The sequence below is a fragment of the Peromyscus leucopus genome, chromosome 23, assembly GCF_004664715.2.
Source record: "Peromyscus leucopus breed LL Stock chromosome 23, UCI_PerLeu_2.1, whole genome shotgun sequence".
Lineage (NCBI taxonomy): Eukaryota > Metazoa > Chordata > Mammalia > Rodentia > Cricetidae > Peromyscus > Peromyscus leucopus.
The window spans coordinates 21,954,578-21,970,138 of NC_051082.1; the positions used below are offsets into that span (position 1 = coordinate 21,954,578).

Below are 15,561 nucleotides of genomic sequence, written 5' to 3' on the forward strand. Positions count from 1 at the left end.
ATGCTTGTTCAAATCTCCCGTTGCAAAGGCAAGAGACTTTGTTCAAACCTCCCGGGCAAGTCTAGTAAAAGAGAACCAGTTGACTCTCAGACCCAAAAAGAACTATGGGAAATGACTGGTATAAGGGAAATGATATAAAGGACTGATATATGGGACTGATATTATTATGGACTGATATAAGGGAAATGCATTTTGGGAAAGGTAGTTTTTCCGCTAAAGATGGCGACAATGCCCTGAAACACTTTTGTCAGCTCAAAAATACGTTCATGGTAAACTTAAAATACAGTTTTTAAAAGAATAAGGAGGAAAATCGTCTAAGAGTTTAAGTGTCAGTTCCAATGAAAAATTGAAAGGATACGGAACTAGGTGCTTCATGGTTTGGGGTTCTGTTGGTAAAATGCCTTATTTACCCTAATAGCTGTGCAAAATTTTTATGGTAGTTGGATGACAAAAAGCTACCTATAAGAGCAAACAAGTCACTTTAAAATCCTTAAAATGTCACCTAATTGCTGTGCAGTATTGGCGAAGAGCTTTACAGAAGCTAAATACAGTAATTTCACCCTCAGCGTAAAGTTTTTCAGTAGAACAAACCAAAAGTACTGCTGTGATAGAAACGTTTGTTTGAATTGAAGTTCTTAAAGGAGCTATTATGAATTTGGGTGAAGGGACAGCCTCTAGTTAAAAACCGTTTACCGCTGACAGTGCATCTCTGCCTGTTCGAAAAGGCCCACTCGCAACTTTGGGGTGTGGCTTTGTCCTGAGAATGTTACAATCCCCTAGCAACAAGTATCACAACTCTATAATGACAACACTCACTAAATCCCAGTGCTTTATAACAAAGCTAACTATAAACTGTAAACTTTAGAAATGATGTACGTACTTCCTGTCTAGTTAAGAGAATCTTTATAATAGAGATGGTGATAATAATTAAGAGTAAGAAGTAGAAAAATGAAAATAAGTATGTGAGTTTGTAGAAATTCTGTCTTGTTATATCTGTGTTAAGAAATCTTTAGGTGTTTGCTAAGTTAGATATATGCTAATGGTAGCCTATATAAGTTTGGAAAATAGATCTATAGAGTTCCTTTAAGAATATAAGCTTGTAAGAAGTATCTAAGGTAGTCTTAAGACATGTAGTAATAAGCTTGTAAGATGCTGGTTATAAATGTAAGTTTAAATAAGAAATAAGATGGAGTGAATATAAGTATATAAGAATTAATAAGAAATATATTTGCTAAAGTAGTTCTATAGTTTCCTTAAAGTATAAATAAGTAGATGTTAATATGTTGTATGTGAGTTTGTAAAAATGGGTAAATGTTGAATATGAGTCTAAATGCTTTGCAAGGCAAAAAATGTTATATATGAGTTTGTGAAAAAGTGTAAATGTTAAGTGTGAGTCTATTAATGTATATGGTGAAAACACCTGAGACACAGGAGAATAGTGTCCTAGTAGACTGCAAAGTAGGCAGTCTGAATGGTTTCAAAAGCTCCAGAAGCTGCTAAGAAGCTAAGAATGGTGGACGCCAGAACCAGCACAAGGCATCCGCAGCTGAGATCCGTGGAATATCAACGCAACACAGAAAAACCTGAGCTAACAGCAAAAACGGTGCGGTTTAAAATCTTACTATAACTAAAAAGGTCTGTCTGTGAGAACAAAAGTTGCAGAGACGCTTGTTTGAACTAAAATTGTTAACTGCAAAAAGTTTTGGTTGTAAAACGTCTCTTCATATTTGAAAGTGAAAGCCTGATACCAGAATTTTTCTTGTTTAAACTTTTTGAACTTAAAATGAGATAAAATTACAAAAACATTTTGGCTATGGATTTCTTCAAATTTGGAAGGCTAGTACCAATATTTATCATTTAAATTTTGGTACTTAAATGAAATAAACAATAGAGATTTCATTGCAATGGGACAATTTTGAGCTTGCTTATAGTAATGACCTAGGAACGGTTTTCTGGAATTGGGTTAAAAATGGAACTGTTTAAATGAAGAAATTTATTTCTACCTAGAATCAAGATGCAATTTTGTGTATGCATATATGCTTTATTAACTGGTGATTCATGAATTGTTTTGTGGAGCTGTTTATGTAAAAATGGAATTACTTATGGAACTGGTTTTGTTACAAATGGAACTGTTTAAACAGAAAAGTTTGGGTTTTCTAACTAGGTTTGAGTTTGTTTAAAAATTATAAAGAAAAGGAGGAGCTATGAGATTGAATTATGTTCGCAGAAACCTATTGATATTAATGCACCCTGGCTTTGTGGAATTGAGGAAATGTTTAAGTTTGTGAATTCATTGAAGTTTTTCTTATGTTCTGTTAACAAGAAAATTCAAATGACTAAGTTAAAGTTGTTAGACGGAGAAAATTGTTAACTATATATAGCACCATATATGCTAATTCAAATGGTTGTGTTAAGAGTTTGCTTTGAGTTGTAAGATTGAGAGAATTGTGACTATGTATAGCAATATTTATGTTAACCTGTTAATGGTAATGATGAAGCTAAGGGATTCTTTAAGTTTGTAGTCACCTTAAGAGTTTTGGTTTAGAAAGGGCTTGAGGCAGCTAAGACTGCTGTGGTCTCCTTGGACCTAATTCAAAAGAGAAATGCCATCTATATCATCCTCTACTCCCATACTGGGAGGTGTAACAGCTATGGAGATTGCTATAAGCCATTAATAGTTATTTTTTTATATATTAAGAAGGGGGGACCTGTGGGAGCCCGTTATGGGGTTCCTCGTGGCTTTACCCAGCAGGTCCGAATAGAGGATGATCAGGACCACGGGCCTGAGTGCAGGTGTCTGAGATGGCCTGCACTTGGCTGTGCTGGGGGAGGAGGTCTTTTGCTCCACCCCTTGGCGTCTCTATAAAAACCCTGGACCAGAGACAGTCCGGGATCGTTGGAATAGGTTCCAGGCCCTCTCGAGGCTATCCTTTATTTTCTATCTGTTTATCTCCGCAAGATTCTCTGCTATAAATCCTTCTATCTAATATTTCCTGCTGCTCGCACTCAAGAAAACTCTGGGAAGCTGTGGGGGTGGTGGGTAAACGCCCCACACCTCTCAACAGGGTTTTACTTCCACCTTCCACTTACCAGTTCTTTAAATCTGATGATAACTTAAAAGAGTTATGATTAAGTACTAAGTTAAGATTTATATATTGATAAGCAATATATAAAACAGAAGAAGGGCTAGGGAGAGGGCTCAGCATGTAATACACTTGTCACATATGCAGGAAGATCACAGTTTGGTCCCAGCACCCACAGAAATGGTGGACAGGCACAGCGACCTGCTTATAATCCCAACACTTGGTAGGCAGAGGCAGGGATGCCCAAAGCTAGCTTGCCTAACCAAATCAGCATGCTCTGTTGAGAGTCCTTGCCTTAGTTTACAAGATAGGGACCAATCAATAAAGATACGCAATGTCAACCTTTGCCCTTCACATCACATGTATTTGTGCATGTGCATTTGCACACACATGTGTACCTCCCCACATGAACATGCCTTGTCCCCCACTCCATATACACATAAAAGAGAAAGAACTCCCAACATGCATTGCATGGTAGTTCCTGCCCACCCCATCTGCTTAGAGCGCTCCACAGAAGGGTACTAGGACCCATGCTTCTACTCTGTACATTACCGGCTCATCCTGGATTATCTTGGGATCCAGTTCTGCATTCCCCCCTTGTTGTGGTCTGGATATGAAATGGCCCCCATTGACTCATATGTTTTAACACTTGGTTGTTTGGGGATGTTGCAGAGCCTTTAGGAGCTGAGACCTGCCTGGTGATCAGTCACTGGGGAATAGGCTTTGGAAGTTCTAACCTGGCTACATGTCCCATCCTTTATCTATCTCCTGGTCTACCTCAGTGTGAGGAAGCTTTAAACTCAGGCTGCCAGAACCAAGTGGGTCTCAGCTGCCCTGCCTTTCCCCCTACAACTCATCAATTACATCCCCTTAAACCAAAAGCCAACTAAAGACTCTGTCCCTCAAGTAAGATCAAGCTGACCATGAAGATTGACCACCATACCTTGTTTCCCTTTGTGGCATGTTAGGCTCCGCCCCCTTCAAAGATTTACTGAAAACTGTTGAGGATGACATCTGGGGAGCCTCAGGCATCAAGTAGGATGATTTTACAGATTCACCATGGTCCTCATTTGCTTCTGCCTATGTAGTGGCTTGTAACCTTCTATAGCCTGGAATAGGAATATGAGGACTGCGTGTATTTATCCTTCTTGGGTGGATTTCATGGATTGGAATGGATATTCAGACACACATTTTACACCTTCTTTTACAGTGTCACCTCATTACCCATCAATGCCCACCAGCTTTTTCGGTCTATTCCTTTCCTTTCCTTTAATTTTTCCCAGTGAGTTTATGATGATTTTCCATCTTCCTGGAATGTTCAGCTGGCCGTTCTTAAGGAACATTGTACAGTCCTGCCCCCCCGCAGCTTCCTGCCCTAGTTCAAGTTCATTACTTTGACTCACAGAGCAGTAGGAGTCTAGAAGACATGTGCTCTGCTGGGCAGGCTTTCCTGTACCTCTTGCTAAGTGGATCGAGATCAATGGAAGCTACCAAAGGGAGGCCCAGCTCGGAGAAAGTGAGCTCCATTCTTTCCGAGTTTCCTTTCTTAGTCAAGATTCCTTTAAAACCATCGCTCAGGAAGAGATTTCACAACCAGCCTGGTGAGATGGTTCAGTGGGTAAAGGTGCCAGCCACCAAACCTGATGGAGGGGAGAACTAATCCCTGCCAGCTGTCCACTGACCGCCACACATGCGTGTGCACACGTTCTGTCCCCCTCACATGCAATGTTTAAAAATACTGCCCTTAAGAATCCTTTGTAAAGCCGGGCGGTGGTGGCGCACGCCTTTAATCCCAGCACTTGGGAGGCAGAGCCAGGCGGATCTCTGTGAGTTTGAGGCCAGCCTGGGCTACCAAGTGAGTTCCAGGAAAGGCGCAAAGCTACACAGAGAAACCCTGTCTCGAAAAACCAAAAAAGAAAAAAAAAAAAAAAAGAATCCTTTGTAAGGCAATATAAGCTGGACTTAGATACTCTTACATCTGTTTGCATGCCTTATTATTATTATTATTATTATTATTATTATTATTATTATTTTAAAATCTAGATTCCTGACCCTCTCATGTGTGGACTCTAGAATTTTAGAATAAGGCATAAAAGTAGAGGGAGACTATTTGGAAAGAGAAACTAGACCAGCAGGAGGAAGGGAAGGGCAACAGAGAATCATGTTATGTGTGTCTGAAAAGTCTCAAGGTGACCCTATTATTTTGTATAATATATGCTAATAAATAAATAATCCCCCACAGAGTTTGGAAAGATGGCTGTGTTGGGAAAAAAAGCTCGCTACAAGGATCTGAGTTCAAATCCTTAGCACCAATGTAAAACAAGCCATGGCATATACCTGCAATCCTGACCCTGGGGAGACAGAGACCAGAGGATTCCAGGCAATCTAGCAGAATTGGGGAGCTCCAGGCTCAGGGAGAGAACCTGTTTTAGAGAAACAAGGTGGAGATCAATTGAGGATGGCCATCGAAGTCAGTCTCTGGTCTCCACACATGCGTGCACATCCACATGCACATATACCATACGCATACACACACACCTGCATGGAAACAGTCGCATTTCACAAAGGGCAACTGGTCCAGGAACTGCTTCACACTTTTCTTTGGGGATACTTTGGGGATACTGGCTGTTTGTGGTGACCCTGTCCTGGTTAGACTTGTTTGCCAGGCCAATTCCTTTTTGGGGAGAAGAAAATGGAGTTGTGTGCTAGGTTGTGTGTGAGTGCCCTGGATCCTCTGGGAACTGACCATCTGTGAGGCTGACTAAAGATTGCTCACTGCAGGCAGAGTGGCAATCTGGGGAACATGTGGCTCTTAGACAGTGGCCATTTACATTAAAATTCCCAAAGGTCATCTTTCCCAATTTCTCATTAAAACCTTTCCTTGGGGCTAAGAGAAGAAAACATAACTCTCAGATTCTTGAAAGCAATATGAACCTTATCAAGAGGGTGTGCTGTGGTCTCTGATGCAGAGGGGTGTGGCCTCCTGTGGAGTTAAATACTGGGGTTCCTAGTTGAGCCCTTGCTCTGCCATGTACTATCTCTCGGGCATTTTTTCCCACTCATTGCTTTTAACCCCTTCTTGCCTAACTCACCACTGGTAAAATGTGAATTGGGAGAATTCTTTATAGTGTTAGAGTTGAAATAAATTTATGTAATACTCATATACTGGGCATTCAGAAAATGCCAAACAACTATCTCCAGTTTCTTATTATTACTCTTTTAAATGATTAAGCAAAACCTATACAGGTAAGAGTTATTTTATTCATTTCAAGGATTTATTTTGTTTTCCAACATTGTGTATTTGTGTGTGGGTGTGTGTGCTTGTGCATGTGTTTGAAGATGCTCTCAGAGTCCAGAAGAGGGCATCAGATTCCCTGGAGCTGGAGTCACAGGTGTTGGTGAGCCACCTGATTTGACTGGGGCTGGCTGAATTCAAAAGTCAAGCCTTCCTGAAGAACAGTGGGTGCTCTTTACCACTAAATCATCTTTCCCAGCCCATGAGACTGCCATTTTGATTACTGTGTGTGTCTGTGTGCATGTGTGCTCATGCACACACACGTACTGTTCTTGCATGTCAGGGAGTGCAAGGGTGTGTTGAGCTTGCTCTGGGGACCACCCGTCTTCACTTTCCCAGGCTGGAATTATAGGCAGGTTATCATGCTTTCTGGGAACCCAAACTCACCTCCTCATGCTTGTAAGGTAAGCACTTTAATTACTAGGCCATCTCTCCAGTTCCTCAAGACAGACCATGATTTGTTAGTGATAAATGAGTTGCTTGGTTTGTTTTGATTTGTTTTTTTCTGGACCAAGGTAGATCTTAGAAGCATCACTTCTGCTGGCCAGCCTTGGCTCTGATGGTACCTTTGACTCAAAATAGCATCCACTTGTGCATGCTGCCTGGTGCTGTTGTGAGTGGGACCACAACTCCCGGAGGATCCTTGAGATGCACAGTGCTTTGCTCCTCTGATCCTCTGCAGGAAGTAGAGAAGTAGGTGGTCCTTCCTCTCTTACAGGGAAGGTGGATTTTTCAAACATAGTTTTACTTTCCCCAGGCTGAGAAGCATGAGCAAGCCAGTCTCCCTTGCTAGTCTCCCAAGTGGGAGAGAAGAGTGCCCATTAGACCATGAGTAGGGATGTGAGTGTCTAGCCTGCTGGATACGTTTTAAGATCTCTGCACACAAAGAGACCTGTGTCCTTGAGCTGAATCTCAAAGACGTAATGAATGGCGGAGCTCACCGTGGATGAGCCAGGACGGTGACCGTGAGCTGTGTCTATATACATATGTAGGGAATGTTGGAACCCAGTGCTTCTTACTCCTTCTCCTTCCCACGTCTCTTGCATCTTTCCCTCCCCCTCATCTCTATTCTCACCTCTCCATTTCCTTCCCAATTTTTATCTTCCTCCTCCTCTTCCTCCTCCTTCTCCTCCCTCTTTCCCTGCCTAACCATACTTCCATCTTCCCCTTTCTTCCTTCTCCTCCTTCCCCTTCTTCTTCAGACTCCCATTCTTCCTCCTCCCCTTTCTTCTTCTTTCTTCTCTTCCTATCTTGATAGACCCTATTGATGCCCGGGAGCAAATACACCAGGAATGCATCAGAAGGCATCCTTTCTGTGTCTCGGCCAGCGTCAGGGCGTTTTCTATTTAGAAGTACTTGCTAATCTGAATGGCTCATGTGAATTCGTTTGTTTGTATGCACATTCTTAACGTGCCAGCCAGGGTGAAGTTCCAGCTCCCTTTATCTTGTCAAATGGTGAGAGAAAAATTGATTTCCGCTCTGCAGTTCATTGACTGCCCCACCTCATTTGGTGGATTAATCTTCCCTTTCCCGCCGGCTTGCCACAGCTCCCCGGCCCTCCCAGAAGTTTCACCTATGAGGAAATGTGTTCCTGGACAAACTGCACTGAGTTATTGACATCTTGATGATGATACCCACTTGGCCTTTGGGCCTAGGTTTTGAATGAGTGCTCTTTGGATGCACAGATACCCCAAGAGTAGATTAATCTCTGGGTCTGAATTTTGGCACACTACCTTGTAGCGTTCACTGACTGGAGCTAAGGTAAGGATGTGGAGGGCTGTTGGTAGCTTTGATGACTTGCTGAGGGTCACTCAATGCCCTGAGGGTTCATTTGGGCTTGTGAAGTTGACTTGACAGCATCTTTTGGTTAGCATCAGCTCTAGCATGAAAAAAGCCCTAGTGATGTTTAGCTGAACAAAAGGAAAACAACCAAGGGCCATCACTTATTCATTCTACAAGCACATACTGAATACCTGTTCTGGCAATTGCTATACATAGATGTCTCAAGCCTTGTTGGGTGACTTTTCCTGGTGACACATGAACAGATGTCTTTGCATCCCAAATAGAGCACAGATGACAAGCCAAAGAAATGGTTCCCCTATAGTCTACTTTTGTGAGCCAGTGAGTCTATTGGGATTACTTACAGGAGCATGGGTGACTCAAAGGCAGCTGCACCCCTGAAAGTCTACCCAGCATGGGTGATGACTCATAAAAGCTTCATCTCATGAGCTCCCTGCACTTGGTGAGCAGTTTGGAAACATGCCCTAACCGCAAATAGTAACTGGTTATCTAACATTAAGAGGGGCCTTTTGAGTCTTGTAAGTTCTAGGGGCTTTCTGCGCCTTATAAGTTTTGTTGACTTCCCCTGGTCTTAATGAGTTTCCCTCTAGGAGGGAATGTTTCATTTCAGAGGAAATAGTTGTTCAATGGATTTGGTCTCTTACCCTACTTAAATCAGTTCGGTGGTAGTCATGCAAACTATGACTGGAGCCCAATGAAACAAGAACTGAGCATTGCTGCTGCTCCTCTGAGAACAAGGTAGTGTTCCCCAGGTAGACCATGGGGAAAGACAATCCCCCAGGAGACATAGTAGTAGGTACCTAGAACTGTGAGAAACAACACATTGCTTTTTATGTAAAGGTGGGGATGGTAAGGGTACGAGAGAGAAGCAGGATTGGACATTGGTTATGTTGAGGTGTTTTTCCTTAGTTTTAGGTCAAAATATCACTGAAGTTTGTAGAGCAGTATTGAATTTGCTTGGGGGGGGGGAAGTAATCTCCAAACTGTATGGAAGATGGTATAGAGGTTTGTAAATGAATTTCTAAACAGTCTTACAAAATAAGAAACACAGAGCCAAATACAGAGGTAATAGCCAAAGAGATCAGAGCAATAGCCATGACTAGCTTTAGCTTACCACCAGCAGTAGCTTCCACAGAGAGAGCTTCTTCCCATCTAACCTGTGTTTTTATTGCCTTCCTGTTCTATCTTCTCATTGGCTCTAAGCCCAGCCACATGACTTCCTCATCACTGCCTGTCTATATAGATCTCCAGGTCTTTATGGTTGGTACTGGAATTAAAGGTTTGTGTCACGACATTTGGCTGTGTCCTTGACCACACAGAGACTCTGCCTGCCATGTGATTGGATTAAGGGCATGTGCTACCACCGCCTGATACTTCTGTTTTATGGCTATTTAACCTCTGATCTCCAGGCAACTTTATTTATCAACATACAAATACAATATCACATTTCAACACAAATAAAATGTCACCACAGAGGCAGCTGTGTGATTCCATAATCCCAAATGCAAGTGTTGGTTCTTGGAAGCATTATCCCAGTGAACTTGGTAGAAAGGGAATTATCTATTGGAGAAATGAGAAAGAACTGCAACAGGTATTGAAGGAGTTAAACTGTTTAGATATAACGACCGTGTTGATGTGTGAGTACAAAGACAGAATTGTGACTTCTGTCAAATACAGCTGAATAATTCGAGGTACAGAGGAGAAGCAGATGGGAGGTGTGGTCATGATACGTGGGAGGTGCTGGGTGGGCATTTAGATAGAATACAGTCATGAATTGCTTAATGATGGGGAAGGGCACTGAGAAATGTCTCATCGGGAATTTCATTATGGTGTGAAAATCAAAGAGCATGTTTACACAAGCTTGGATGCTACACACCTAAGCTTTGTGTGTGTGTGTGTGTGTGTGTGTGTACACAAGCGAATGAGTGTTTTGTATGTATGAATAAAGCAGCACAAGATTGAGTTAGGGACAAGAGGAAATGACGTAATCAAGACCTGTGGTAGGGTTGAGGGATGTAGCTCAGTCAATAGAGTTCTTTGGTAGCATGCACAAAGCCATGGGTCTGTCCCTCGCACGGAATAAACTGAGCATGACGGCATACACACATGTGGTCCTAACACTTGAGGAATGGAATGGGATGATCAGAAGTTAATGTCGTTCTCAGCTCCATTACAAGTCTCAGCCAGCCCTGAGCTCCATTACATGAGACAATCAACAATAATAATAATAAAAAAATTACAGGTTGTTTTTTTTTCAAAAGAGGAGTAGAAATGTATATTATTAGATATACTAATTATTGCCACTTTCTTGTGATATGTTGATGTTTTAAAACAAAGTGGGCCTTGGTAGTGCAGGCCTGTTATTCATGAGGCGAGGCAGGAGCATTGTGAGTTAAAGGCCATTTCTCTAAACAAAAAGCAAAAAAAAAAAAAAAAAAAAGGCTAGGAATGTTGCTCAATGATAGAGCCCTTGCACAGAATCCCCAGGTGAGGGGCTAGAGTTGGGGTGTGGCTCAGCTGTAGAGTGACTATTTAGAATCCTCCAGTGAGGGCCTAGGGGTCTGGCTCAGAGGTAGGGTGCCTCCCTGGAACATGCCAGGAGACTTGGTTTGGTGTAGAATACTGTCTTAGGGTTTCTACTGCTGTGATAAAACACCATGACCAAAAGCAACTTGGGAAAGAAAGGTTTTATTTCAGCTTACATGTTTGGATCATAGTTCATCCTGAAGGGAAGTCAGGGCAGGAACCTGAGCCAGGAGATAAGCACTGGAGCAGAGGCCAGGGAGGGGTGCTGCTTACTGGCTTGCTTCTCATGGCTTGCTCAGCCTGCTTATTTATACCATCCAGGACAACCTTCCTAGGGGTGGCACCCCCAACAGTGGGGCAGACTTTCTCACATCATTAATCAAGAAAAAAATGTCTCACAGGCTTGGCTATGGGCCTGTCTCCTATGAGCATTTTCTCAATTGTTTCCTCTTCCCTAAGAAGCTTGATTCAAGTGAACAATAACAACGGAACCTATCGAGGACAAGTACCTACTTAAAATCCTTCTGTGGGGAGTTGGGGTTATGGCTCAGTGGTAGAGCCCCTGCCTAGAATCCCCCAGTGAGGGGCTGGGGTGTGGCTCAGTGGTAGAGCACCTGCCTAGAATCCCCCAGTGAGGGGCTGGGGTGTGGCTCAGTGTTAGAGCACCTGCCTAGAATCCCCCAGTGAGGGGCTGGGGTGTGGCTCAGTGGTAGAGCACCTGCCTAGAATCCCCCAGTGAGGGGCTGGGGTGTGGCTCAGTGGTAGAGCACCTGCCTAGAATCCCCCAGTGAGGGGCTGGGGTGTGGCTCAGTGGTAGAGCACCTGCCTAGAATCCCCCAGTGAGGGGTTGGGGTGTGGCTCAGTGGTAGAGCACCTGCCTAGAATCCCCCAGTGAGGGGCTGGGGTGTGGCTCAGTGGTAGAGCACCTGCCTAGGGTGCTTGGGCACCTGGGTTCAATAACCAGTACTAGGAAAAAAAAAAACACTAAACAGTGTTAAGAAGAGCTGGTAAGCCGGGCAGTGGTGGTACACGCCTTTAATCCCAGCACTTGAGAGGCAGAGCCAGGCGGATCTCTGTGAGTTCAAGGCTAACCTGGGCTACAGAGTGAGTTCCAGGAAAGGCACAAAGCTACACAGAGAAACCCTGTCTCGAAAGACCAATAAATAAATAAATAGATAGATAGATAGATAGATAGATAGATAGATAGATAGATAAATGAAATGAAAAAATAAATAAAAAAATTTTTTTAAAAAAGAGCTGGTGATGTAACTGAGAATTCTTTATTTAGGTCATGCCAAGGAGAAAAACATGGAGTTGTTTACTGCATGGCCGCTGATCACATTTATGGTACTTTTTCACTCAGACTTCTTTTCTTGTTGCAGGAGATGGGCAGGTGGATTTTGATGAATTCATGACAATTCTTGGGCCCAAGCTGGTGTCATCAGAAGGTCGTGATGGTTTCCTTGGAAATACGATAGACAGCATCTTCTGGCAGGTAAGTGAGATGTTCATATAAGATTGAGTCTGGCAGTAACGTGTTTTCTAGGGTGAACTAACTTTGACTATGAAGTCTTGAGTGTCTATTCAGACTGAAGTGAACTCTCTTGGACTGGAGTGAGAGATAGGTGTTCTTTGAATCGGATGTCTCAGTTAAAGTCCACATTATGCTCAGTGAGGATTTGGAGAAGTGAGCTGTCTCCTCACATCTTTTCCTTGGAGCAGAGTGTTTGCGTTTGTGGGAGTGAAATTCTTCCATAACCAACTTATGAAGGGCCTTGTCCTGGGGCCTTTGAAAAGGAGACATTGATATTATCTATAAAAATTCTTACTTGGAGCTAAACCCCTGAAAGTTCTCAGTTTAGGTGTTCACAAGAGACACTGAGGCAGGATATCTTTTTAGGTAAGAGATTATTGGGAGAGTTATTAATGCCGTAGGCAAACAGGCATGAGACAAGTTCTGAGGAGAATTCAGTTCCATAAGACAGAGTGACGGTCTACTCCTAGAGGCTTTAGAGAGAGAGGTGGTGGTCCTATGCCATGTAGTTGCTGAGGGCTCTTGTAGTACATGCTGGCACTCCGATTTGTGTCTGTCCTCAGTGGCAGGAGTTGATCCCCCTAGGTACTGTGTGTCCATCATATTGTTGTGTCTGATTGGCTAGGGGGTGTGGTGAACTCCCTCTGGAATGTGAGGACTGCCTAGTCACAGGCAGTCACAACACGGTGGCTTCCATTTCTTCTACAGCAGCTGTGAGGAGAGAGAAGAGAGCAATGGGGAGAGAGCTAGAGCAAGAGAGTGAAGGAACTAGAGAGAGAGAGAGAGAGAGAGAGAGAGAGAGAGAGAGAGAGAATATGTGAGCTCATGTGTGTGTGTGTGTGTGTGTGTGTGTGTGTGTACATGCAAGTGTGTGCATGCACACTTGCATACAGGTTAGCTTAGCCTGAGTAGCTGCTAGCCCAAACCTGACAATCCCAGGAGATTCCCCACTGACAGGGGAATCTAGTTGCTTGTGTTAGATCCCATCACTGCAGGTGCGTTTCAGATGACTCGAGAGTCTTATTTAAGGACCTGTTTCCAATGCTGTCAATTTACAGCCATTTCTGTCTTGCAAATTCTTGTTGGAGATTACTGATGCCTATATTCTAATTATTAGAGTGCCACTAAATCATTTCTACATCGCTTCTCTATTTTAAAACGCGACTATCATTTCATGGTTATGGGATTGGGGGGAATGGGTTATTAATCTTTGCTTTTAAAACACGAGCCCGATAAGTTGTCAAGTTCAATTGAATTGAATTTCTCTTTAGGTTTCTAAAACTCTATTGAAGCTGGGCAGGGTGGTGCATACCAAGAGGAGACTTAAGCAGAAGGATTGCTATGAATCTGAAGCCAGCCTGGGCTACAAAGCTTGCAGGGTGAGACCCTGTTTTACAAAACCAAAAGCCAAACCTAAATAATAGCAAACAAAAAGAGAAAAATAAAAACCAGGAAAAAGTAAATTAAGAAAAAATACAAGTACCATCAAAACACAGTATTTCTTTGATTTCTTTAGAGTCGTCCTCCCCAGCCCCCCCCCCCCCCGTAAATATGTTTTCCTAAGATGGATTAGCAATCCTTTTTCTCATCTCTCTTCTTATTTATCCTGGTATTCATCTAGAATATAGCCAATGGGTATATAAATACCTTTCATTTGGCTGTTCCGAAATAGATGACAGGAAGAAAGACTCCTTTTGGCTCACTGTCTCAGAGGATTCAGATGGTCACTTGGCTTTGTGTATCTGGACAAGACATCATGGCAGTGGGAGCACATGGTGCTCACTTTACAGTGGACAGGAAGCAGAGAGCAAAACAGGAAGAGGCTGGATATCACATCCCCCAAGGACCTTACTCTTGTGATGTATCTTCTCAAAGAATTCAAACTATGACCCTGTGGGAGACATTTCAGATTTGCACCATAATGCCATCTTTCAGCCCATCCAGACTGACTTGGAAAGGACACGTTGTTCCCACCCTGTTCACGTTTCCTTCAGTTCCATTATTTCTTTCTATCCCAACCTCAACTCTCATGGTCCATCCTAGCCTAGAAAGATGCCACAGGGCATCCTGAGCTCTATGCTTTCTTCCTGACCCCATATCAGAGGAAGGAATAAATTGTGGGTATCAGATCAGTATCTTACACGGAGGCCCCAGTTCTCCAGATTCTTCACAGTATGGCATCTCCAGGACCAGGCAGCTTTTTTCTACCACGGTACTGACTCTCTTTAGCATAGTTCTGTCATTCTGTTATGACCACAGATTCTCTTTGGGTTTTATTATACTGTAGGTCTCCCTCCTCTGGAGTGATAAGATGGGGTGCAGCAAAGTGAGCCATTGGGGGAAGTTGCAGCTGAGATGATTTATTTTTATGTATTTTGTGTGACTGCATGTGTGCGAGTGTGAGTGAACATATGTGTCCTTCTACCTTTGTAGAAGCAGAGTCCACCTTTGGTTTTTGAAGCAGGGTCTCTCACTGGCCTGAAATTCACTGATTCAGCTAGCCTCACTGGTCAGCAAGGTCTTGGGACCTTCCCATTTCAGCCTCCCCCAGTCGCTCAGATTATAAATTCAGGACACTATCCACTATTTTTTGTTTGTTTGTTTTGTTTTGTGTGTGTGGTGGAGTCTGGGGATCAAACCCAGGTCCTCCTGCTTGTAAGGCAGGCACTTTACCAACTGAGCCACCGTCCCGTCCCCCTTTGTAATATTTAAATGAGTTCTGGCATGCCAAGGCTTGGGACTCTGTCTCCCCTCTCCCACAGTTACTCCCCCAACTAGCAAACAAGCAGAGGAACACCCCTCAGTTCCCAGCAGCCATGTTCCGCTGCCTGATCACTGAGAAGCAGCGTGAGAAAACTGTGTGAAACATCCGCAGCAGCCATCCCTGTATGGAGAGATGCTCACAGCCCTCCATGCTTGGGTGGCTGCGGGGAGAGGGGGTGTTAAGAGAAGGCTGTGTGCATGAATGTGTCTATTTAGTCTGTGGCAGTGGTTGGTAGTATAAGAAAGAGGAACGCAAAGGCAGGATTCTGCCTCTGGTATTCCAGGAGCGGATGCTAGCAGCAGGAGGGCATAGTACCCTAGGAAGGACACCATGCTAAGAGACTGGCAAGGCTTTCAATCAGAGCCAGCATCCAGTTCTCACAGAAGCAAAGGTACTTGGATTCAGCTGTGACTCCTCACATGGCATCCTAATAGGGGAGCTGAAAATGACAATGAGTATTTGGCAAGTCACACAGTTTCAGTAGATCATGAAATTGAGAGTGGCCCAGCTGGGTGCTCTGGCTCTGGCTCTCTCAGGGAACTGCTGTCGACATGCCTGC

The 15,561-nt window shown here is 43.4% G+C and overlaps 1 protein-coding gene and 1 non-coding gene across 5 annotated transcripts in view; one reads left to right on the forward strand and one right to left on the reverse strand.

Annotated features, from left to right (window-relative positions):
* Window positions 1-15,561, forward strand: part of Caln1 (calneuron 1) — a 490,142-nt gene that overhangs the window by 298,223 nt on the left and 176,358 nt on the right. For all 4 annotated transcript variants that reach the window (XM_028870138.2, XM_028870139.2, XM_028870141.1 and 1 more), the window contains one exon: window positions 12,087-12,199. In XM_028870138.2, coding sequence (XP_028725971.1) covers window positions 12,087-12,199 — 113 coding nt within the window. The remainder of the gene's footprint in view (window positions 1-12,086; window positions 12,200-15,561) is intronic.
* On the reverse strand, window positions 14,856-14,936 carry Trnav-uac. The gene has a single exon. It is a non-coding gene; the product is annotated as a tRNA-Val (tRNA).